Below are 26,393 nucleotides of genomic sequence, written 5' to 3' on the forward strand. Positions count from 1 at the left end.
CAGAACTGGTCCCTAGTGCCCAAAAGGTTGGGGACCTCTGTCATAGAGTACATCTTTGGCTTTGGGAGTTTGGCACCTGGTAGGATTTCAATTGCGCAGTCGGTGGCTTGGTGAAGTGGAAATGTGTCACATTCCTTTTCACTAAAGGTTCCCCCAAATCACAACACTCACTGGGAATAAGTTGGATCCCTGGTATTCGCTCTACAGCGGCTTTTAATATCTCAATAGGTTCCCCCTGGTTCTCAACTGCAGCAGTTCCTTTTATCTCACTGGTCTCAGTAGGTGGAAGGGGTCCCATCACTAACCTCAAAGTTCTCACACCATTCTCCCACCAAATGGTGGGATGTCACTTATCAAGCCAAGTTAATCCTAAAATCACAGTCTCTGTCATTTTTGGGATCACCACAAAGCAGATGATCTCCCAGTGCTGTCCAATTTTGAAGCGCACCAGCTCTGTCATTTCTCATTCATTTCGAAGTGCACCACCTCTGATAAGAGACCCATCTGCCTATTCAAATTTCATGGCCAGGGGCAACAGTTTGGCACAAATCCCCAGCTTAAGTACTGTGGGGAGATTGATTAGGCACCTGGTGCAACCTGAATCTATTAGAATTTTTAAATTTGCTTGCGCTTCAGTTTTTGGTACTATAATCTTGGTGGAATAGCAAAGGGTGGGATGGCTCAATTTACCATCGGATTGTCCTGGCTTTCCTCATCACTGTCGTAAGGTGCTGGCATCGGCAGGTGTTCAGGTGAAGTTGTTGCTTCTTCCTGGGAAGGAGAGGAGATCTGGACAGTCTGCTCCTGACAAGCCCAATTCAACTTCTCGTGTCCTGCCTGTGGGGTTTTCTTGGGCTTCACGGCCGAAGTAGGTGCATTCTTGACATGGGGAGCAGGAGCCAGGCACTCAGCATGGTGACCTTGCTGCCATATCTGAAACACTTGATGGGAACCCCAGCAGGTGCTTAGAAGTGCTGGCTACCAAGGTAGTCTGGGGACATCAACCAAATAGGCGCTTTTCTAGACCTGGTAGCTGGCTTCTTTGATCAATCTAACTCGATGTCCAGGGTCATTGCTATACTATACCAATCTTGTAGTTGATTAGGAATTCATCAGTAGATGCATGCTTGGAGTAGATCACGGTCCAGCCCTTCCTTGAGGTAGTGGATCAACTATCGCTCTGGCCATTGTCCTAACCGACCAGCAACCCTCCGAAATGCCCAAACATATTCTTTTGCCAGGTGGCCCTTCTGCTTCAAACGGTGGGTCGCTTTTACCGTCTGCAGGGCTTGGGATTCATCTTCAAATCATGCTCTCAATTGCTCTATGAATAAGTTCACATCTAGCAACTCAGGAACCGCTTCTCTCTCTAAGTTGGTCGCCACTGCGTTCACCATGGCATCATCGAGGCACGCACAAGGGTATCAATCAAGGTGGGCCCACACTTGATTTAAGAAGAAAGGTAGCTTCTCAGGATCCCCATCGAACGTGGGCTTGATAAGAGGTGGCTCCATAGGCTGTGGGGCCAAGTATATTGGTTGCTGGGCAGCTTGTTGATCCTAGAGCTGTGGCCGTACCACTCTCCGGAATCCTCTCTGATGGACCCCTGGGATCGCAGCCTGATGCTGCTGCTGAGACCTTGGTTGGAACCCGAGGCTTGACATCACTGCTGACTGGGGAATGGGAGACACAGCACGACCTTCAGCAATGGGACTGGGGCTCTGGCAAGGTGGTGGAAGTGACGGGTAGGTTTTTGCTTTCCTCTGCATAAAGCACACGCACTGTGTGGTAGGAACCACCTCTTTGACTTTCAGTCGGTCGAATTTCTCCTTCAGCTGTTTAACTGAGGGACTGTGGACTGCTGTCTGGTACTTCCACTCCACAGAGTGGTTCCATTCAGTCGATCCCTTCCCCTTCTTTTGTGCTGTGGATGAAGGACCATGGGATAGAATCAATAAAAGTCCTCTTCAGCAGTCTTCTGCATGCTTCTGCACTGAGGGGCTGCCTCTGCCTGAGAAAAATCCACCAGGAGCGTAGTTCCTTCCTGCGGTACCAACTTCCCAGGTTGGATTACCTGGGTCTTCAGCTGAGCCCCCACCAGTAGTACTTCTTCAGTAGCCGGAGCAGCTGCCTATGCTCTGACAGCCGAAACCCCTCTGCGACCTTTCTTCTCCATCTTGAAACCTTCCCTGAGTCTTTGCTGTTCTCCATAAAAGCCCTAACATAACCCCCTAACATAATCGATTGAATGACCTTGGTTTCCACGGGACACATAATTGTTTAGACTAGCAAAGATCCTCTGTACCCCATCCCATTCATGTGGCAACCTAGAATGGCAAGATGGTTGCAGCCAGGTTCGTTGTACAGTTGACACCTAGAGAAATAGTGGAATGGTGGTGGCTATAAGGGTGGGGAATTTTACTAATTATCTTTTCTCCTTGAGTTCTATGGCTCAAAAAAATCTGCTCCAGAAAATTGGGAGTCCACTGGAATAGCATATGTCCCTTTTCCTGCTTTGCTAGATTGGCAGGAGCAAGCGTTGAATCTAATCCATATTAAACACATGATTTCTCCAAAGCATGGTTATAGAGCTGACAGTCCCTTAACTAAACTTATCATAAGCTTGCTTTTCATAAAAAGGAAAATTAGTAGAAATATTTGCACCTCTTAGAGTGGATTTGTGGTGGACTTTAACATCTCTTCCAGAAACAGCTTTTAAAATATTAATACAATTATTTTCATTAAGTGGGGGCATGTACTGTATGAAGCTATTCATTGAGTTGATGTTTTAGAGTTGATGCTTCTTTATGTCCTCGGTATGTGTAGTTAAAGGAATGCTATGTCAGATATCTCTATTCACTAAAGCCCCATCACTCACAGAAAATTGCTGAATCAGTTCATTAATCTTGAACAGTTATTTTCAACAAATCTATACATGGCTTTTTATACAGCATCTAGCTACATTTTAAAAAATGTACATATATCAAATGGCTGTATTTATAAGTTTTCCCAATGTTACCCAAGTATGATTTAATTTGCTAAATAATTAAAATTGTGTTTTACTGAGATTCTGAATTATCAATATTATTTTTTTAAAAAACTTCTTCAGTTCAACCATGCCTAATATGCTTTCCTAAAATAAAAGCTTCATGGAGCTTTATTCCGCAGATCCTGCCTACTTAATTTCTGGAGTGTACATTCTACAGGTCTCCTTTTGTAGTTGGGTTAATTCACATAATTCATACACTGACCTTCAACTTTATGAGAACGTAGAAAAAGTGCCGGCAGCAGCTAAGAAATGCAACATCTTTGCTTTAAATTATGCCAAGGACATGGTGGAGATGGCTCATCTTTTTGCAGAAAAAAACCCCTTCAAATAGTTTACAGCAGTTTAGATTAATGTTGAGGGCTGCTGTCATCAAAGAGAACCCATAAAGTTCAATTAAAAATCTCATTAGAATAGTATAGGAGGATCAAAAAGAAATCATAGGGACCCTTGGGGATTGGGAAATGTTGGGCTGATTAGACCAAGATCATCATAAACGACATGTCTGTGAGGTATTTCTAACAGTCTACTGGTAAAGGTGCTCTATGTAATTTCCTTCCCTCCCCAATTTTACATACTTCTGTTATCATTCAAGCTAAAACTTGACACAAAGATTGATCTAGTATAAGTGAAGTGTGTTGTTCACTCAAAATGTTTCAACCATTCAAGGCTGAATGGAGTAATTGTGCAGTTAGGGGAAGATTGTGAAGCATTGATTTGGAATGTGCTAGGCACATAAACCTACTTGTGCATTAATTCCTTAGGTGACTAGCCATAAACTGGAAATCATGCTGGTTCATATTACAGTATTCGTTTGTATTAGAGAACAGGGGCAGGAAAAGCAATAGAACATGAGCAAGACAAAACATTATTTTTTGCTAAGTGCAATTTCTGTTGTGTGTTATGACTTGATGTTTCAGCTGTTTCTATTATGGCCTCACTGATCTGTTTCTGACAGTTTGGCAGCTTTCTGTAACTATCCAGTTTATCAGCCAGTATAATAGGATGGTCAATTTTTCTCTGTATCAGATTGAAAACCCCTAACAAGCAGAGCATCAGCGTTGTACAACATTTTGTTCCCATCCTCAGACTGAAATTGCTAAATGCAGTTCAAAAGCAATCAATACAGTGTGCAGGGAGTTTTTTTCTCACCTTTTTGTAAACAAACACATTATTGGGGAGTTAGTTTATTCACAGATTGCCATGAGCATTAATGACCACCCTGAGTGTAGTTCTGCCAGTCACCTAGCTGGCTGTTGATAAAGATTTAGCATCATGTTCTAAGTGTCAGGCCTGTCAGTAGTGCTGAACCATTTGACCAGAAGAAAAAACGCAGAGGGAGCTATTGATTACAGCTTTCCAGTGTCACTTGTTCACCAGGATTTAGGTATTGATGAGGCTGCAAGTGAAAACAAACCCTTTCCCTTGTGGGACTCTAACCCAGAAGAACAAAAACAAAGTTGAAGAAAATATTCAGCTGGTACCAGAATCAGAGGGATTCCATTATTGATCGAAAGACCCCTTCATGTTTTTGTTTTAGAGACAAATCTAGGGGGTTGGAAGTTGTGTAGCATTTGAGAAAGAGGCATGTAAGTGATGGATTCATGTACTGGAAGAATTAGATTTCCCAGCATGAAAATTTCAATGGAGTTGTAGTAATATGAACTGCTGAGTTATTGATAAAAATGCATTAAATGCAACTGAAGCTCTAAAGCAGAGGCTGCTGGCACTGTTTTTCCTCTGAAGTAACCTCAGTGCTCTAATAAAATTTTAGTGCATTTAATTTAATTTCTTTTTTAAGTTGGCTAAATATTGTCACCGCAATTAAAACGAAATGAGATGGTGATCAATACTCTTATATTGCAAACATAATGTAGTGCATTTTTAAAAAATCTCTGTGGCACACAAGGATTCATTCATTTTTTTATAGTCCATGTCTGGTGCAAGATTCCTCCCACATACAGCACAAGTACAAATGAAACTTTCTCCACATGTAGGTGGACATATCACAGGTTGTCTTTGTCCCTCTGCCCCTTTTTTGTAACTGCACCCAGATGCACTGAAAGATTGTGCCATTGAAATTCAGTGACAAACCACCAAATAATGGCACCAATACTTTCCCACCTCTTTCACTGATGTAATATTGTAAATATGCCATCTATTATAATGTCTGGGGAATAAGCAGGGAAACCAGGGAGATGGGTGCGTCAAAAAAGTTAACACTGTAACCACACAATCTAAGTCTCTCTTTTACCTGCATCCCATAGGCATAATGCATGTAAATACAGGGTAGGGCTTTGATCAAGCTGCTGTCTTGATTGTTTCAATATCCTCTTGATGGACAAATACATAGACAAGAAAATAGTGTTTAAAATATATGTGAACTGTATTGCAAAAACAGTCTTCATCCTTGTCATAATAAAAAAGAGCATCTGAGTTGCAAACTTGAAAGATGTCTTCGTCAAAACTTTTAAAAATAGTGTTTTTGTTTGTTTGTTTGTTTGTTTTAAAGATAGCTTTCTGTGATTTAGTGGAAAGTTATAGTCTCACATTCTTCTGAGTACTTTCCTATGTAAATTTTCTTCCCATAAAATAATCTAGCTTTACTATCTTCCTTTTAAAATGTGATGGTCCTAAACATTGGATATATGTGATTTAAAATGCTAATCTATCAAACTTGGAATATTAATTAATCTTTTTTTTGTTATTAATCAACATAAGAATAATATAGAAATATGAGAGTGACAATTCCAGTTGTAACAGCCTAGAACAGGGATCCTCAACTCCTGGGCCATGGCCCACTATGGGGCCACGGTCTATTCACAGCCAGACACAAAAACAGTGGGCCGGTGCATGCATGTGTGCAGCTCAACTTCCACAAGTGGTGGGCAGACATGCATGTGCATACAGCTCAACTTGCAGTGTTAGTCGACCTGCATGTCAGCCTGTCACTCACTTGCCCTGGTTCCCCTCTCCCCCCCCCCAAGCTGGGCCATCAAGCTGCAATGGTTGGGGACCCTGGCCTAGAATGTAAAATACAATATAAGGAACAACTTAATAGTTAAAATTGCAAACTCAAAATAATAAAATACTATAGCACTAAAATCTATATATAGTAATTTTAGTTAGTATTAATGATAAGAACACAAAAGCTATGGTGTAGCAAAATACAACATAAAATGTAAAAAAATTATATAAAACCTATTTTTTTAAAAAAAATTCTAAGTGACTAGAGATAATCTGCAAAGCAAAATCAATTTTAAACAATAAAATATAACAAATAACTAAGGGTTAGCATTACTAACATAGAAGTATAAACATTATAGCTTTAACCAACTAACAGAGCTTGTGAACCTATCAGACACAAATACTACAAATTTTAGCAATAATTTATTTATCTAATATTATTTCAGAGCTTACCAAAATATGGAATAGTTAGAATATGTGAGGAAAGTAAAATTAAACGGTGGAATTCTGCTTGATCAGTTGCTACCCAAAAGCAGGCACTTTGTAAGACATTGAGGAATTATAGTTCCAATAATAATAATACAGATAGTCCTCGACTTACAGCAGTTCCTTTAGTGACCATTCAAAATTACAATGGCACTGAAAAATGTTACCTATGACAGTTTTTCACATTTATGACCTTTGCAGCATCCCCATGGTCATGTGATCAAAATTCAGATGCTTGGCAACGGGTTCATATTTATGTGCGTTGCTGTGTCCCAAAGTCATGTGATCCCCTTTTCTGACCTTCTGACAAGCAAAGTCAATGGGGAAGCCAGATTCTCTTAACAACTGGGTTACTAACTTATCAACTGCAGTGATTCACTTAATAACTGTGGCAAGAAAAGTCATAAAATGAGGAAAAATTCACTTAACAAATGTCTCACTTAACAACAGAAAATTGGGCTCAATTGTGGTCGTATGTTGAGGACTACCTGTATATACAAATAAGAAAAATCTGGTCACCTTGATAATAAAGGAAAGGGGAGATACCACAAATACCCCTATTTCATGACATTTTAAGAAAATATGATTTGTGGAGTCAACTTCCTATCTTCACAAGGATATTGATTGATTATCTACCATTAGTTCATTTTCAATTCCTAGCAACCCCATAGATAAATTTTCTCCATGACGATCCATCCCTACCCTTTTCTTTCAGATCTTCCAAGAATGTACTGCGGTAACTAAGTCCATCCAATTTGCTGCTGTTCATTTTCTTTTTCTTTTTTCTTCTGCCTTTCCCAGCATTAAAGCCTTTTTCAGAGAGTGTTGCATAATATATCAGAAAAAGGATAATCTGAGTGATTTGTACTTTGAGTGAGGATTCTGGGTTGATTTGTTCAATGATTCATTGGTTTATTTTCATGGCTGTCATAGTGTTGTCAGGGGTTTTCTCTAACAGTAAACATCAATGCTGTTCTTATCCTGCTTCTTCAAATTCTAAGTTACCCATATTTCCCCGAAAATAAGACCGGATCTTATATTTAATTTTGCTCCAAAAGACCCATTATGGTTTATTTTCAGATGTTATTGCTCTCTTTTTTCATGTACAGGAGGTGGCAAGCATGCGGGGCCAAAGGTATCTGGCAGGCCCTTGGCTGGTGCATTCTCGGGATGAAAAGCCTGCACAGTGCAGGTGGCGAGGGGTTGGAGCTGCCCCACACACTGCACCCATGCACCTCAGGGCCCACCAGTCAGGCCACCCCCACTCTCCACCTGCCTTGCCTCATGGTGGTAGCACTAGCAGCAGCAGCCCCATCCAGCAGGAGCCCATATAGCCACCTGCCCACTCCATCCCATTTGTTTCCCACAACCAGAATGAGGCAGGTCACCGAGTGGCATGTTAGGTGGGCCGATGCTCCATACACCCCCCCACCTGCACACCTTGGGGCCCCACACCAGGCCACTCCTACTCCACCACCTGCCTTGTCTGCTTCACCTCGTGGCAGCAGCACCAGCCTGCCATACAGCCATCTGCCCCATTGCGGCTGTGGGCAAGCAGAAGGTAGGACAGAATAGGGAGGTGGCCACACAGGCTCCTGCTGTATGGGGCTACTGATGCTGCCGCTATGAGGCAAGGCATGTGGTGGGCAAGGGTAGCCCGGCTGCAGGGCCCCAAGTTACATGGGTGCAGAGCATGTGGCACCTCCACCTGCCTCGCCTCACCTTGTCACGGTGGCACCAGCCTGCCGGATGCAATGTACAGCCACCTGCCCCATTGTGTCCATGGGCAAACAGATGGTGGGACAGAGAGGGCTGGCCCGGTAGCAGCAGCACTCCCACTCAACTGTGCTGTGCATGCTACGGCTGCTGCCAGACACCATCGGCCCCTGAGCGCTCGCTGCCTCCTGGGCACGCACCGATGGCGTCTTGAGTTCATCAGTTTACATGTGGTATCTTTACCTCTCATTCAAAGGCACCCGCTTGGGTACGATATGTACAAATACTTAACTATAATTCATATTATCATTTATTTTAAGTATTAATGTCAATATTATTATTTATTTATATTTAATTATATATTAATATTATTATTTTATAATTCAATCTGTCTCCATGTGTTGCAACATCTGGCTGATTATCCTAACTGGGGCTTATTTTGGGGTAGGATTTATATTATGAGCATCCTGAAAAATCATGCTAGGGCTTATTTTCTGGTTGGATCTTATTTTGGGGAAAACACGGAATGTCTAACAAATATTATGGCATTTAAATATCTTTTCCAAGGCCTTCATATTAGCTCTACCAAGTGGTAGTCTGCAGCATATTTCTTGACTGTTTGTTACTTTATTGTTGATGGAAATAGTTACTGCAAATATGGAGTCTTTTTTTAGCTCCCCTCCATTATTACAGTAAAGAGAGCATAAACTGCATTAAGTGAGGCATAATACCATTGCTACTACATACTATCATTTATCAGAAAACAAAAAAAATGGTTATCATACCTATATCAGCCTATTGCTCTATATTTTATATTCATTTTTTCAACAAATTACAAGCCTTTTTATATCTCAAATTAGATTTAAAGATATTTGTTTCATTTTCTATGACTCTTCCATACAGAATGGAAGCTATCAATTAAGCTTAAAGAAGTTAGTCTAACAAGGAAATAGAAGAGCCGTAACCAATTGTTAAATATAATTTTTCATTTTCTAATCTATATTTGTACAAGACCAGCCTCAAGATGCAAGATACCATTTGTAATACAGTGTGAGACCTGTAAAGTTCATTTTAAAATTTTGGACTGAATCCATTCTAATGAATTACAATCACAAAAAGTTCTTAATTGAGCATTAGTGACAGTCCTTTGCTTGAAACAAAAGCATCAGGGACGTAATTTTCATCTTTTTAGAAATTTAAGAATGGCAGATGTATTCTGCAAGGCATGTTGCATGTGCCTTCCTATAGTGGAATGAAAAACCATCTCAAATACTTAAAACATGCCATTTTGCTCAGTTAGATGCTCATCATCTTTGCCACCTGAGCAAGTTCTAGAGGTCTACCTGAGAACATTTACAGCTTTAAACATTATATTTTATCCTTTAGTCTCCCTGTAAAAGTCAATATTTTACTTTTTTGTTTATTTCCTATAAGCCCCATTGTAGCCAGCAAACTCAAGAAAAATCATACAGATTTCAAAATGGCTTCTTTGTTAATGATCAGGCTAAAACATAATCCTGAAACTTCTCAAGCAGACCTATAACATGCCCATTAAGGCACGAACTGCTTGAAATTGTCCTTCCCATCTGCTTAGTTGTCTTTTCATGCATCCCCTGTATTTCTGTTCTTCCTCCTCTTCCTCCCCATCTCTAAATGGTTCCCATAGTCCAGGGTTTTGCAACCTTAGCAACTTCCAGGTATACAGAATTCATCTTCCAGAATTCCATAACCATTGCAGGGGAGTGCAGCTATCATATACCTTTGGCTAAAGATCCGTACATGCCTCTATCTGGGATGGTTCTTCCACCGAGTGCACACCTTTGGGAGGGATGCATATGGAGCAATGAGGGAGGAAGGGGACACCTGCCTAGCCAGACAGATCAGACAAATCAACCCTGGAAATCAACGGGATAACAAATGTCGCAGCTAGATTGCCCTCATATGCATTCTGGGAGTCCACTCATCTTCAGTTTGTCAAGGTTGGAAAACTCTGGCATAGTTTCTCTCACTTGCCATTTGTCCCCACACAGAATTGCTAAGTGTCCTCAGGGCTGTCAGAGTCCTGTAGAGAATAACCACATCATTTTCATACTATATACATAGTATGAACATATGTATAATGTGCTATAATGTTATAGCACATTATAATATTCTATAATGTTCTATAACTCCTATAAAAATATACATACTATACACATCATCTTCATACTTTGTTGATAAAGCCTTATCAAATAAGCTAATGGGTCTGTAATTACTAAGATCATCCCTCCTTCCTTTTTTTTTTTATAAAATGGGGATTCTAATTTCAGTATCCAAATCTCTAGGATTACGGCTTTATTTATCAATAAAAGTTTTTTTTTTAAAAAAAACTACTAGAATTGGGAAGCTTGCAATACATGAATGCAATTCCAGTTGCCCCTTTTCTCTGAAAATCTCTGTAAACTGAAAAGTTTACAGCGGTGTTCTCTCCAATGCTTAGCTATATGCATATCTCAACATTTAGTTGTTGTTAAATAAAAAAATATTTTTTATAATTATTCTTGAAAATGATAGTATTTAAAATTATTTGAAATTTATAGAACAATATTCTGGATCCCCTGGTACTTTCTGTCCAGCCAATTTGACCAGGAATTTATAAGAAAAAAATGTGCATACACTGCAAATTGGTGTGTTTGTGACCTATACAAAAATAAACTAGGCATTGAGAAAATAAAATAAGAATACTCAACCTATTGGAACTGAAGGAAGAAGCCTTGCTTCATGAATAATAAAACAATTGATATATGATAAATGTTACTATTATTTATTTCTTTGATTTATATTCTAGCTTTCCATCCATGCAGATCAACCAAGATAATGAACAACATAGTAAAATATATAAAATAAGAGGAAAACAAAGAAAATAAAAAGAGCATTAAAAACACAGCCAAAATCCATTCAGAAATATTACTCTGTACTCATTTTGAGGTGCCAATTACAATGCAATATAAAGGAAGGTTTTTATTGTATGTCCCCAAACATGACTGTTGTTTCCCTCTTTCTTTTTTTTCCTTTCTTTTTTCTTTTTTTTATGATGAATGTTATTACAGTATTATAACTTGTGAAGTGTGCTATAATGTTTTGTAGCTCCTATAAAAATGCCTGTGTCAGAAAACATACATACATGAATCTCATATAGCATTCTATAGTATGTACATAATGTCCCTTATTCTACTTTTTATTAGTTACTCTCAACTACTCTTTATTTCACTGTGTATACCTTCATTTAAAAGACAAAGTTTTCACTCTGAAAATCAGGAACAATATTTTCAGGAGAGATAGATTCATTAGAAAAGTTTGTGCAACAATCTTCCAAATGATAGAATTCAACCATATAAGACAAAACTCATTTAGAGTCAGGAAGAATCATTAACAAATCTACAAACAAGTTATGAGAGTTATGAACATTTACACAGTTACCTAATTTGAAAAGTAGTTGTACTGACTGAGATATAATATACCTGTTGAACCTTCTAATGCTGAAAAATCATTGCAAAGACATTCAGAAGTTGCTATAAATATATATATGATTACTGGGGCTGGCTATCCCAAACTTTCAATGCAAAAAATAATTGGCAAAATCATGTAGCTTTTTCAAAAAAAGGTTTTCCCTGGCACTTGGCATTTATCCAGTGTTTTATTCATTGCAAAATTAAACTTCTTGTGATGGCAGCAAACTGATACCTTCAAACATGGTAGTGTGCAGTACCATTTCAGATACTCAGTAAATGTACTGGTAGCTTTCCTACAAGAGTTTCTTACAGTAGCTGCTTTGTTTTCCCTAGCTCAGTTCAATTTTTTATATGAAAATTACTACCCCACTCAAAAATAATTGAGAAGTCAAGAAGAGTCTGAGATCTGTATCATACCTCATTATATGGACAACAATATTTTTATCAATAATAGTAACAGATAGTATAGTATAGTATAGTATAGTATAGTATAGTATAGTATAGTATAGTATAGTATAGTATAGTATAGTATAGTATAGTATAGTATAGACAGCCAGATGATGCCAGATCTGTCTAGCAACAATTAGTAGAAGAACAAATTGCTAACTGTTGACTTCCTGCCACTCTTTTGGTGTGACAGGGAGGGCACCAATCTTTTAAGGGGGTGGGCCAAGTTATCCTTGTGCACCTAACGGCTGCTATTCATATGATCAATGTAGGGATCCTTTTAGAATCAAATGAGAAGGAAGTTCAACAATGTGTTTTAAAAAAAGTTAAGGATTTTGAAAGAAATTGAGATAATTATTTATATTAGACAGTCTTATAAGAGCACAGGGCAGAATCTAATCTAAATTAATACTTTTGGAAAAAGTGCCTGAAAAAAAAGAAGCAACTAGTAATGACAAAAATAATGTTTATCTCAACATCCAATCTGGGTGGGTCACAGGGTCAGAGGTTTTTGTCTTCTGAACTCATGCTGGGGCCCATCCTCAGAGAACTGCTCTCTAGCTAGCTTCTTCTGGAGCAGTGGTTCTCAACCTTTTTAATGCCGCGACCCCCAACCAGTTGTAAGTCGAGGACTACTCAACCGGTTGTAAGTCGAGGACTACTCAACTGGTCCAGCACCGTTTGCAGAATGGGACTTTTGGTGGGGTCAGCAGGGCAGAGATAGCCTGGACAATTCCTACTGGCTTTTGAAAGCCAATAGAATTAGACTCTATTCAAGAGAGTCTATTCTATTGGCTTTCAAAACCCAATAGAATAAAAGGGAGTAGCACAGCTAAGGAAAAGGGGGAAAAAATGGCAGACTGCGTTGTTTGGCGACCCCCGTGAAATGGTCATTCGACCCCAAATGGGGTCCCGACCCACAGGTTGAGAACCACTATTCTGAAGAGATGTTCCCTGAAGATGGCCTCCAGCAGGAGTCTGAAAGCTCAGAAGAAAAACCTCTGGTCCCGGTGACCACCTAGATTGGATTCTACAACATTATCCTGGGACACGTATATTCGCTTTCATTCATAATATTTATCATCAAACCAGTTGGCATCTGAGATTTGTCTTTTAAAAAGGTATTTATAGAAAGCATTTTCAGGTTACTCAAATCCATACAGACTCTAGGAAGTAAACCACACAACCCAATACAACAGAATACAGTGTATTGCAATATAGCTCTAACAGCTATGATAGATAGCTGCAATTAAAAATTAGTACCACTTTTACTTGCTTCCTAAAAGCAAGGATGGTTGAGGCCATCCATAGATTCAGGAGAAAGGATTTAATTGTAGCCCAGGAATAATCAGTGAAGAAACTTTGCTTGGTCCTCATCACTCCAGATACTTCACAATGAATTGGACCTTCTCTATATGTCCATATCAGTCTGTCAGATTCTGTTTTCTTAAGGAATTGCCTTAATATGTTGCTACAATTGGTTTCTAAACTAGCCATTGTGGTACAACATCTAAAAAATTGGTCTGGGAATTAGATGAATTTTGGAAATGTTGTGCAATATAAATATGACCTTTTTAAAAGTAAGCAGCCGAGATGAGCGCCAATCAAAGTAAATGCACTGATAGACTTTGGGTCAGAATATTTTAATTTTAAATATGTTCTGATGATGGTGATTGACAGAAAAGGTCCTTTGGCTTTGCAAATTCCTTTTAGGGTTATCCCTCAAAACACTAAAAATAATACAGACAATATCATAATCTTTCTGTTTAAAAATGTATCATAACAACACTTGGAAAATATGAGATCATTTTAAAAATTATATTTTAGATTTGGAAAAGAGTAATAAAAGAGTAAGTATATGATCAAGAGCCTGAAGAAAATCTGTATGTGGATTTATTATAATTTATTTGATCAGAAAATAGGTAAATGTAAGTGTGTGCAAAATAGGTTGTGTTGTTTCAAAAGAGTTTGTATTTTCCCCCAAAATGGGCTAATTCAAGAACTGTTCCCTCCATTTTCAAGCACTTTTCTTCTAAAATAAGAATTTATTCATGATGCTGGGGAAAAGCACAATGTTCCAGCAATTGACTATGCTACTTTTTAGTGTACTGCAGAAGGGGGAGATGGGTGGGATATGGTAGACTCCTACTAATTTAGGCATGTTGTGAAGAATATCAATAGGAAAAAAAGGTTTTTACATTTTTCATTATACTATGTAAGGGTGGAAATTTCTGGATGGATAAAAAGAAATGCTTCTTCATGTGGTGTGTAGTAAAGCTTGGAATTTGCTACTGCCAAGCATTGATGGCCACTGACACTTTTTTAAAAGGATTAAACTGATCCATGGAGAATAAAGCTACTAATCATGAAGATTATGCTGGTCTATGACTGAGATAAAATTGTTATTCCATGCTATATGTCATATTAGGTGTTATCTGTTATATCTGTTCTGTACTATATGTTAGGTTAATCATGAGGCCTATGTAATTTCTCCAATATCAAAGGCAGCATCTCTCTTGCTAACAGCCACTGGGGAGCTCAAGCCTGAACTGGCTATTGTACTCATATCCTACTTTCAAGCTTAATCATAACTTTTTGGAACAAATCACCCTCTTGTCTGATTTAGTACTGCATTTCTTAATAGCCACTATGGTTCAGTTTTGCATGTTAAATATTTGATTTCTGATGTGACATATTATAAAGGAGTAAACACGAGTATTTCCTTTCCCAATGTTTAACTTTATAGATTCTTTAAAATTACTGAGATGTTTGGAGTCAAAATCCAACTATTCCTTTTAAATATTTTAGTTTGAATCTGGGATATTAACCACATGGTAAAGAATATGGAAAAAGGAAGTAAATAACCCGTTAGCAGATGACCTGACATATCTTACCTTAGCCCTCATAAACTAAAATGTAAGCAAAATCGAGAAAGCCTGCAATCTCTTTCCTTCCTTCCTTCCTTCCTTCCTTCCTTCCTTCCTTCCTTCCTTCCTTCCTCCCTCCCTCCCTCCCTCTCTTCCTTGTAAAATAAATAAAAGACATACATTAAAATCCAGTGACAAAGCCAAAATATCTTATAGAAAAAAGAAAAGTAATCTTTTGAGTATGCATCCATCCATATGTTTGTACAAGTTTAACTCAGAAGTTCAGTAAGATCATAGAGACCTTTGGTTCTTAGGCTCTTCAGATCTCTAAATACCATGACTATCACCCAGTGATTGATACTCCTATTATTGTCATCTAAACCAATGATCATAAACAAATTTTAATTAAATTCCTTAATTAAACATTCCTTGTTTATCTATGCAATTCTTTCATTTGCCCTGAATACACTATCAGTCAATTTTATTAGCTATGACCCCAAGTTCTAATATTCTAAAAGAAGGAAAGAAATAATTTATCTATTTTCTTCATGGAATATATTGTAATTTTAAAAATTGTGTATTATGTTCAGATTTCCTAAATTGTAAAGCATTACACTTTCCATCCTCTCTTTGATAACAAACGTTGTGGAAAAAAAAAACATTTGTTGCTACTTTCATACATTTTAGTGAAATGATGCAACCAGAAATTTAGCGCTTAGCAATAGCACTGAGACTTATATATTGCTCCACAATGCTTTACAGCTTCTCTGAGTGGTTTGCAATGTAAGCATATGTCCCTCAACAATCTGAGTCCTCATTTTACCAACCTCAAAAGATGGAAAGCCATGTCAACTTTGACTCATTCAGGATCGGACTTCTGGTTGTGAACAGAATTAGCCTCCAATATTGCATTCTAACCACTGTACCACCATGGTTCTTAATTTGCCTTGCTCTCTGAATTCAGCCAGAGGTTAGATTTATAAAAAGCATAGTGATATTCATAACCATTCCTTGCATGGAATTGGCCATTTTCATTGCTGCCATGCACAAAGTTGTTGATTTAATTATGCTATTCATCGTAAGAGCTTAAATAGCCTTTCTGTAAGAACCCTACAAGTTCAGATCCCCTTAGTATCTGTAATTTACTTACTTTGTAAGTAAGTTATTTACTTACTTTGAACATATTATAGCATTGTTTTCCCATGCTTTTATTTTCCCACTTTCCCATTCTATTTGAGTTTTCACTATCTTCACTCATTTAAAGTCATCCAGTGAAGTAGGCTAGCTTGAGGAATAACCCTTCCAATAACTATTTTTTACTAATAATTTCAGTGTCACTATTCCATTACTGACCTATAATATACTCTCTCCTTACTTCATCTAATGTGAGAATTGACAATTTCTATTTTGCCAAACTGATCAACAAGTTATTTTATCCTCTAAGTATTGGATATGGCTAATAGAATGTCTTCTAAATTTCTTTGACATGTGCTTATTAATACCTTCAAATAACTTTCAAAAGATAGAGAAGCAGACTGTGCTTGGAGGTTGTTATTCTGTGTAATTTTAATAGTAATATTCACACTATTTTTAATCAAATAAACCAACTGGAAGTGAAATAATTTATGGATTATTTCTTTTCAGATCCAAATCACTTTTCTAAACATGAAAGCTACATTGGCTACTGAACAATTCCTCCAATAGGAAGATAATTTTAGTAATAAGTTGTACATTTTTATCAAAAAATAGCAATTTCCTCATTTGATTACTTTAAGACTTTGAAGATGCAGTTTTATTTATATCTGATGACATTGTATCCATTAATTCTAGGAAGTCATTTCTGGTTTTGCTATATTTGATTTTATTTTTTAGATGATTTGCCTACATTAATTCAATTGTTTTACACTGAAAAATAGAAAGATTCATTTTTCTTCTTTGCAAATCTCCCTGTTTGTATTCTGTAATTTTTAGAAAACTAAACATGTGAATGGACCAAAAGCAGAGACCAGAACAAAGAATAATCAGGTCATAGGTATAGATAGATGCATATATAAGCATTCTGTCATTGAATGACATCTCTCTCTCTCTCTCTCTCTCTCTCTCTCTCTCTCTCTCTCTCTCTCACACACACACACACACACACACACACACACACACACGGAGGGAGGGAGGGAGGGAGGGAGGGAGACAGAGAGAGAGAGAGAGAAATATACAGAAACATACACATGCAAACTCTGCAGGATAAGGCTGATACTAAGAAAGGGACAAGAACGTTGACCGCATGAATGCCATTTCTAAGTAAAAGGGGTGGAGAGAAAGGATTTTTACAGAAGCCTTATTTTCTGTGTCTTGATGTTTTCCTTCAAAGGTCCCTATTATAATACCGTGCCACAGAGTGATTTGCAGCAGTGGACAGCCTGGCAACTACACGGGAGGAAGTCATCTGAAAGAGTGGCTTTTGTCACATGAAAAGCTTCAGAAGGAAAAGTTAACGTATTGATGCAGTTCAGGTACAGCTGTTACAGAGTGAAACCAGCACATGAGCAAAGATACTTTGCTTATAACAAGCTTTCCAAACACACAGTAGAATTCAGGGAAATGGTAAATATTTGAGTGACATATAAATATAATACAACATCCGAAGCGAAATGTGTGGTGGCACTACTATATTAAAAAAGCTGAATGTGTCCTAGGGGATACAGCTTGTATGCCCTTTCTTGTTTTTACATTTTGCAGCAGAATGAATACAGCGGACTGAGCCTGTTGTGCATGTATTTTGTTCCCATCTCTGGTGCTGTTTTGTTCTATTTTTAATGTCCATTAAAGCAAGGATAAGGGAGTGGGAGGGACATGGCAAATGTTCGATGGAACTGCCCCTCTAAGGAAGCATCTGGCTCGCAGAGGGGACAACCGGGAATCTGCTGCCTTTGCGTGCATTCGGAGAACAAAATTAAAGGCAGGAGCTTACACACAAACACATACACAGAGACCTCCCTCTCCCACTGTTCCTGCCTGGATTTGTATTTGTCCAGATTGAAAAGCTTGTGCCTCTGCCAGGCAGGCTGCCCAAGATTTCCCTGTTTTCTTTGATGTTTGAACTGTTGAAATGATGTTTTACGTAAACAGTTATTAATGAAACACACCCGAAGAGCCATTCAAAAGGAAATGGCTATTGAATTGCCTATTCACAGTTTTTTCTTTCTAGATGGTTTAGGAGATGCGAATAAAAATATTTAGTCTCTCTAAGCATGGCTTGATGTAGGCAGAAAAATAAATTCTGTTGAGAAGTTTAACACCATGGTTTTAATACAATTATGTAACCTAGTTAAAGATAATAGATACTTTTGGCTGTCATTTAGAAGTATATTTCTGTCTCATTGTGTAGTCTTTTGCTCAGCATTGCTCAGTGATTCACTTTCTTATGTTGAAACATGTCATACCATATGGTAGCTTATGAAACATGTCATACCATATGGTACCTTATGAAAAGAATCAAAAACTACACATTATAGTAAACATATAAAGCTAAACCAGGAAAAAATACACTCAGCCAAAGGATATTGAAGCTAAAATTTCTAGTTATTTAAAAAGAACTCTGAGAGTAAAATATTACAAACCACAAGAAGCTAAAATTTTCACTACTGTATGGGATTCATAAATCATAACATGAAAATACTGATTTTTATGCTTTTATTACATTCTTGAGGGAAAGCGTGCTGCTAACAAAAATTATTGTGTGGTGTTATTTCATTAATGTAGTGTTATTCAGATGTTAGAATTATTTTACTAAAACCCGTTATGCATGTACACATTGTCTGTGTATATAAATAAAATACTGTATATAATATCTTGAGAAAATAAACTATACCCTATTGTACAATAGAAGACTGTATTTTATCAAGAGTTTCTGGTGGCAATGTAAACCATGAAAGCAAGACTCAAGTGGTTTGTGTGTGTCACCAAAAGCCCAAGATAAAAATATAACCTTATAATATGTACACAGAGAGTGTATTCTTTCTTGGGGGTGGAGTGGAAGAGTCATAATGTGTGAATATGAGCCAAAGAGAATCACAGATGCTGTAACTTCTGTAAACATTCTTTTTCTTTTTTAAGGGCAACGGTGTGGGGGAGCAGATTTTTCAGTTGCAATATTTCTTTGCTCTTCTCAAAAATGAGTAGGTCATACTTCTTTTTTTTCTCCTGTGTTTCCTACGTTTTCCTTAAACAGTATGGTAAGAAACCAGAAAATATAAATACTGGTGTTTGGGGAAGAAGAAAACCAAATTGCAGATGATTTGGAACCTAATTTATCAGCCAGACCCTTGTTTTATCTGTCAGACAAAAAACCTTGCCCTGAATTTCTCCGTGGTTTGCCTTGTCTTTGAGGTATCTCAAGGGAGTTCTATAAATGAGAATTCTGTGGAATATTTAGAACTTCTCTTGGCTGAAATGCCTTCTGTGTCAGGATTTGAAGAACTCAGTCGTAGCATAACCTCTTTTTCCTTCTTCTGATACTAAAAGACCGAGTCAAGTTCATTCTTTCTCACTGAATTCATTTGGACATAATCAGTATCTCATCCAGCTACAAAAATTTAAGTGCATCATCTTAGCTCTGTGTCTTGTACACATTGCCCTATTTAGAGGATGAGTTGTTCTGTGGAAAAAAGTTGCCCAGTAGAAGAAAAACAAGTAGGAAAATTTAAAAGAAATAACTCAGAAAACTTGAGTTTAGTTAAGCAGTCACTAAAAAGTATTAGTGAGGGTTAGCGGTGAAGCATTTAAAAGAATGATAAAAAATTCATTTGCATGAAGATAAAGATTTTGTTGGCTGACTAACACATTTTCACGAGCTGGTATCTCAATATTTGTTTTGCTATTGTAGGCCAAGCCATTTATCCTTTTGTCAGCATGTGTTCCAACAGAGGGCACTGTAGCACACAAGAATTTAGATTCATGTCTTCTACAATGTGTTTAGGAGACACTCATTCACTACTTTTTTTCCCCTGCTGTTTAAGAATGAATTTGAAAATGAACAGCCAAGTTGAAATCTCCTAGCTGCCTTATTTGCAGTGCTTCAGACTGTCTGCCTCAGGAATTAGCTGTCTGGTAGTATTACAAGCCTACTATCTTCATCTCACATATGTATTGTGAAAAATACTACCGTTCCTGAGTAAGACGAAGAACAGCTTTTCTTTGCTGTAATTTCAGAGATTGTTAATGATGGCCAGGCTACATCTTGGCATGACCACTAATGAAGGGGGTAGTGAGAGTAGAACCTCTAGGGATTTTTCATAGAAAGGGAAGAATCCACTTACTGTTCATGTGTGCTTTTAGCATTCTTTCCATGTGCTGAAAGTACTTGTGCCTCTCTATGATGTCTTAATAAGTGTGCAATATCTTTAATCTGGCATGACTTAGTGCTTGCCGTACTTAAACGCTTAGCCCAATCTAATTGAGGAGTAGTTTGCAAAACCTGAGTATTTCAAACGCTTTCGTAAACTTTGGAATGAGCTAAATGCATACCGCCTCATGCACAATTGTGTTGTGCTATGTCATACTAGACTATATATTACATTACATATTTATTATATTTATAGTCTGTATTGTATTATATGGTATTAATTATATTAATTCAGAAGTAGAATGGACAACATGCAAAGCTAGTATTTGGTCAGCCATGCCTCTCTGTTTTGCCAATTTAAAAGCCATTTTCTGTCTCTGAGTTTTCCTCTGTCCTGTCATAAGTCTTGATATATATTCTGAGATTTTTACCATAGAACACAGCAACAGCAGCTTGGTTCAACTAGGCATTGTGTGATGTGACTCCTACCACAAATCCAAGAAAGAAACAAGCAAACAGGAAAATGCAATTTGCTTGCAAATCACCTTCAGCCCAACCGATTTATAAGGCCAGCACTGCATCATTTATGAAAATAACACTTATAAATTCAAAGTTTCTTTTTTTAAACAAAATCCAAAACATTTTTTTTTAAAGCCTCTGGGAATAAGAAAGAAAGCTATGGTTTTTCTCCCTCCCCCTGAAAAAGGGTTCCCCTGCCCTATCAAGTTTCCTCCCATTCAGCCAAGCTTTGAACTGCTGACATTGAGACAGTGCAGCCAGGCACGACAGCTGGCTCGGCAGCATCTAATACCAACACATGCTGGTTTAGTCCATTTCCAGAGACTAAGATAATGAAAGATTCAGAAATAATATTTGTTTTGGTAGAACTACATTTATAATGAAATAGATGCCCTTGACCATGAAACAAGCTGAATTTTGTAATGGCTCATTTCCTCCCTCCCGGTATTCAGCTGGTATTTAATGTGTAAGACACAAAATCCAATGCAAGTGGGGTAAAAAAATTTTTTTGTATAATCCAGTCAATCTCCATCAAATTTACAACATGTTATAAAGGCACCAGTCTCACAAAGTGGTCCACTGGTAAGGCTTTCTTATACCTACTCTGCTATACAAGATTGTGGATGGGGAGAGTTAATAATAGCAGTATTTTATAGTACGAACCTAGCATAAAAGAAATTGGCAGTTCAGAGTTTGTAAAATCCTCAAAAGTAGCAATCATTGCAACTTCCAAGACATACATTAAAAGCACTTGGTCACTATCTTGCGCTATGTAACGGTGGAAAATAGCAGTCTAAAAATAACAAACATTTTAAAGATGAAGAATTGCAAAAGCACTTTTTCCTTCCAATCAGAATTTTTTGTTTCCTATTTATTATACAAAATACAGTGAAATCCGATGAAAAATGATGAGGAATCTGATTTATAAAGATTATACTTAATTCATAGAAACAATATATGAAATCTTTCCTCATATCAGCTTGATATTGTTGCAATTTCCTATTTAAGAAGAATATTAATTCAGAACTGCAAAAAGATTATTACTGTCAGTATGATAAAATTATGGATATAGTAAAAGCTGAAAAGTAAATTAAAACTGTATTCCAATAAATATAATAGATCAATACTTTTCTAAAATAATATTTTGATAGATATTAAGTTATTGTGATATTAGTACCAAATATAATTCGTATTTTCATTTTCAATAGCTATTCCTTTTTTTACCTTTGACATACATTCTGTGAAAGATTTAATTTAGGAGCTCATATCCCTTCTTTACTTAAAAAAATAAAATCTATTAAAAAGATATTGCTTAAAAATTAACATAATAGGAGATTCACAAGATTGATACGCTATTTCATGAATAATTGCACCATAAGGGTCATATAGAAAAGTAAAATACCTTGAATTATTATCTTGATACATTTCTTGTTATATTTTTAGTAAATAGAAATTTTACTTTTAAAAGGTTTAGCTTGAACCACCCTTCCTCTTCCACCTATTGCAATAATAATCTATGTTTCCTTTTCTTCTTTTCTACTTCATTATAACTAGTTTCAAACCCTGGAAAAATATTACTGAGAGGAATTTCTATTGTTTCTATTAATATGTGAGCTGGATATATCCATTCAATTGATACACAGATTACACTTGTCAGAAGGCTGTGTTATTTTTGTTCCAAATAGCATATATTGATGTAAGAAATAAATATGTTGAATACAGCACATAGGAAAAGTAAGATTTTCTCTGTTTGAAGAATTGTAGCTGCTATTCTTGTTTATACCACAAGAAAAGCCCTTAAAGGTAAGCCACTGCCTCTTCATATTGGTCTTGATAGCAAGGAACCTCTGTTCCTTCATCTTTCTCTTCCTCTTTTTTCTCCTGAACAAATATGTCTCACATCTTAATTGTTTCAACTTTTGTCTGCTATTTTGCAGGTTCTAATGCTATTCTGACATCACAGTCTCCTTTCTTTTGGAAGGCTTTTGATTTAAAAGTTGGAATTTGAGCGGTTGAAGTTAACATCAATTTTATTTTTTATCAGCTTTATCAATCAGTAAGATTTAAAACAAGGCCTGTGCTGAATGCTGATCCAGACCAGCCTTTTGTCTGTGTGAAGTTATAAGTAGGTGGCAGTTAAAAGCTGGAGGCCAAGAGCTGGAGAAACTGCAGGTACCAAAGTGTCTTTAAGTAATGAAGGGCAGTAGTCCAAAGTCTTCTGGACGAACTGGCACCAGATGCAGACAGATGGAAAAGGTCTGGGCTCCATCACCTTCAAGTCAGCCCGACAAAGATCTATATTAGAGCAGGAAATGGGATAAGAACCTTCAAAATAGTAGCTGGGTGGTAAGGTGAAAATTGACAAGAGCACCATATTACTGACAGGGCTTTTGATTGATGATTGATTAGCCAGCTTTTAAAGTTTTTTTTTTAATCTCATTGAAGGCCCCACAAAACCCAAAATCTTCACCCAGATTTTTGAGTAAATTACTATCATTATTTTTAACTTTAAATAATTCATTAAATTATTGTTTAATGCTATTTAGTTGCTTCCTTAATTGGTGCTTGATAAAAATCAGCCGTTGATCATATATAGCACATGGTTTATATACAATATGCTGTTTCTAAAAATGAAAAACAGCAACCCAAGTTATGCTGATTTTTCATTGTATGTAAACTGTTACAACTGAGATACACTTTTAACAACTGACAACAGTCACTGCCATTGTTACATATCACAGTGAGGTTAGTCACCTCCATGGTACTTTCAAACAAGGTTGATTACAGTGAGACCAGCAACATAGTGGCTTCATGAGTGCCTTTCTGACCACCAGGCAAAGAAAATAGTAGATATGTTTCTACTATTGTGTCCTATACTATAGAGGTACTATACAGTGGGATTGTCCCAATCCTGGATTTCTGTGAGAACCTGGATAGATTCTGTGGAACAAATGGGAAGAGAGAAAAATATTATACCACTCCCAACTAGACATTGTTTTTTCCTCTTACTTGCTATATCTCCAATATTTGCAAGCCCTCCGAGAAGGAGGCAGCTAGCTACTGTTCCCTTGTCATATGTCATCGCACAAAACATGGCTCACTATTTGCCCCAAACTCCAATATTTTTAACCTGTTCAGCAGCACAAGTGTTTTCCTTGGATCCCTTGCTCTTCACTTTCCACAATAGAATAGAATAGAGCTGGAAGGGACCTTGGAGGTCTTCTAGTTCAGCCCCCCCTGCTCAAGCAGGAGAACCTATACCATTTCAGACAAGTGACTGTCCAGTTTCCTCTTAAAAACCTCCAGTGATGGAGTACCCACGATTTCTGGAGGCAAGCTGTTCTACTGGTTAATTGTCCTCACTGTTAGGAAGCATTAATTCCATGTTGCTTCTTTCTTTGATCGGTTTCCAACCATTGTTTCTTTTCTTGCCCTCTGGTGCTTTGGAGAATAGTTTGACCCCCTGTTCTTCAATGTCAGTGTAATAGCATGTGCACATCCCCTAGAGGTATGCTTAACTACCAAGATGGCATCCTGTATTTATCTACTTAGAAGTAAGCCTGACTGAATTATGTGGGAATTAGTAATGAAAATTAAGATTGCAGTGCTCAGTTGTACCGCTGTGCCTCAAATCCTTTTTGCAGTGGGACTACTCTGGAATTAACTTACATGAGAAGCATGTTTCCAAAGGCAGGCAGGTAGAAAGAAGATGGATGCTTAAGTGACTTGAGATAGGCATTCACAACAGATAAAATGTGTGCTATCAACAACTATCCAAAATATATACCCCTCAACCAAGGCATATTTTTCATTTAGTCAATGTGAACATTTTTCCTCTTTGACTACAAACTACTACAATTGGATATAGTACAGAAAAGGGTGAAATCGGAAAGTGTAACAACAATTTCAGTGTGCTAGTGTTGTTTCTCCTTGTGGCACAAGTTTTAAGAAATTAAAATTACATTTGATTGATTTCTGTTTACAAACAACATTCCATCAGGTACTGTAAAATGTCTGAACGGAGTTTTTCAAAGAAGATCATGCAAATAGAAGCCAGGCAATGAAATTCTTATACCATTTGTACCAACATATCTTTTGAAAGCTGCAACAACAACAGAACTTATTGCAGAAATAGGCTAAATGTAGAACATGATCTCGGTTTACAAGTAACATCAATGACTCAATATACTGAACTTTATTCAAGGAACAGGAATCACATCATTAAACAATGTTTTCTTTGGTTAAAGCATGGGTGTCAAACTCGCCACGTGATGTGTCGCGATGTATCGTGACTTTTTTTTGCATTGCCAGAGCTGGGGTTGGCACGCCTTCCATATGATGCAACCAGCCCACGGACCAGCAGTTTGACACTCCTGGGTTAAAGCATTTACCTCCCAGATAGTGTGAAATTTTAAGTTTTACTTTTTTTTCTATGTTGAATGTGTTAATCTTGCACTTACAATAAACAGTTTTGGGGGTGTTTTTTTCATTTTATTGCCAATTTTCGATTATTGGAATTTTCCTTCTTAAACAGGGGAGCCAGGATTTTTTTTTTCTTTTCAACTAGCAAGTTCCACTGCCTGAAAAATTTTGAAAACTCCTGCTATTAAAACAATCAAGGGCCTGCACTTTGCCTTTGTGACATGCTTGAAGCTAAATTAGGGCATTGCCCGTGATGTCATAATTTCACCAGAGGACTGGAGCCAAAGTCCTTTATCTTAACATGTCTCTTAAAAAGAGTCTTTTCAAGTGGCTTTATAAGTTCCATAAATTACATGCATGCATATAGATGTATAGACAGAACACACCTCTGGGGAAATAGGGCTTCTTAAGCTTAGTGTTTTGTTCCTTGAAATGTCCCATGAGCTTTTTGGGATAGATCAGCCTCCCAAGTAGACCACAGAAAACATGGCAAGGTAACAATTTGGCTTTAAGGCCTCTTTAACATAAGTCTGAAATTACAAATTGCTTGCCGTCTCTTTGTACCACCTAAGGTGGATCCTCTCTTAAGTTTTTTTCACTACTCATCAGTTTTGGGCTTCTCCCCCTTTTATCTGATTGTTCCCTAGGCAGCATCTCTTCTCCTATCTTCCAAGTCATTCTCACATTGTATTATAGGTCGGCATCTTTAAATAATAAATACGATAAACATAGCCATCTTCCAATACTTGAAGGACTGTCACAGTGAAAAGGGAGTTGATTTGTTCTCTATAGCAGCTGAAAGCAGGCAAGAAGCAATGGGTGAAGCATTTTAGAGCAGGGGTGTCAAACTGCTGGCCCACAGGCTGGATGCGTCATGGCGAAACTGTGCCCACCCCATTGCTGGCAATGGAAAAAAAGTCACAATACGTCGTGACACAACACATGACATTGCAAGTTTGACACTCCTGTGTTAGAGGGAGATTCAACATGGAAAAAAAGAATTATTAAGAGAACTATTAATCAACGAAACAACTTGCCTCCTGGAGTTGTGGGTGTTCCATCACTGGGGGTTTTTAAGAAAAGATTGGACA

The 26,393-nt window shown here is 37.5% G+C and overlaps 1 protein-coding gene across 1 annotated transcript in view; it reads left to right on the forward strand.

Moving 5' to 3' along the window:
- Positions 1-20,489, forward strand: part of LOC120304296 (methylated-DNA--protein-cysteine methyltransferase-like) — a 78,444-nt gene extending 57,955 nt beyond the window's left edge. Inside the window, exon 4 of the mRNA XM_039334691.1 lies at positions 17,389-20,489. Coding sequence (XP_039190625.1) covers positions 17,389-17,520 — 132 coding nt within the window. The 3' untranslated portion in view covers positions 17,521-20,489. The remainder of the gene's footprint in view (positions 1-17,388) is intronic.
- Positions 20,490-26,393: the final 5,904 nt, after the last annotated feature.

The sequence above is a fragment of the Crotalus tigris genome, unplaced genomic scaffold (genome assembly GCF_016545835.1).
Source record: "Crotalus tigris isolate CLP2741 ecotype Arizona unplaced genomic scaffold, ASM1654583v1 scf7180000017546.9332058, whole genome shotgun sequence".
Lineage (NCBI taxonomy): Eukaryota > Metazoa > Chordata > Lepidosauria > Squamata > Viperidae > Crotalus > Crotalus tigris.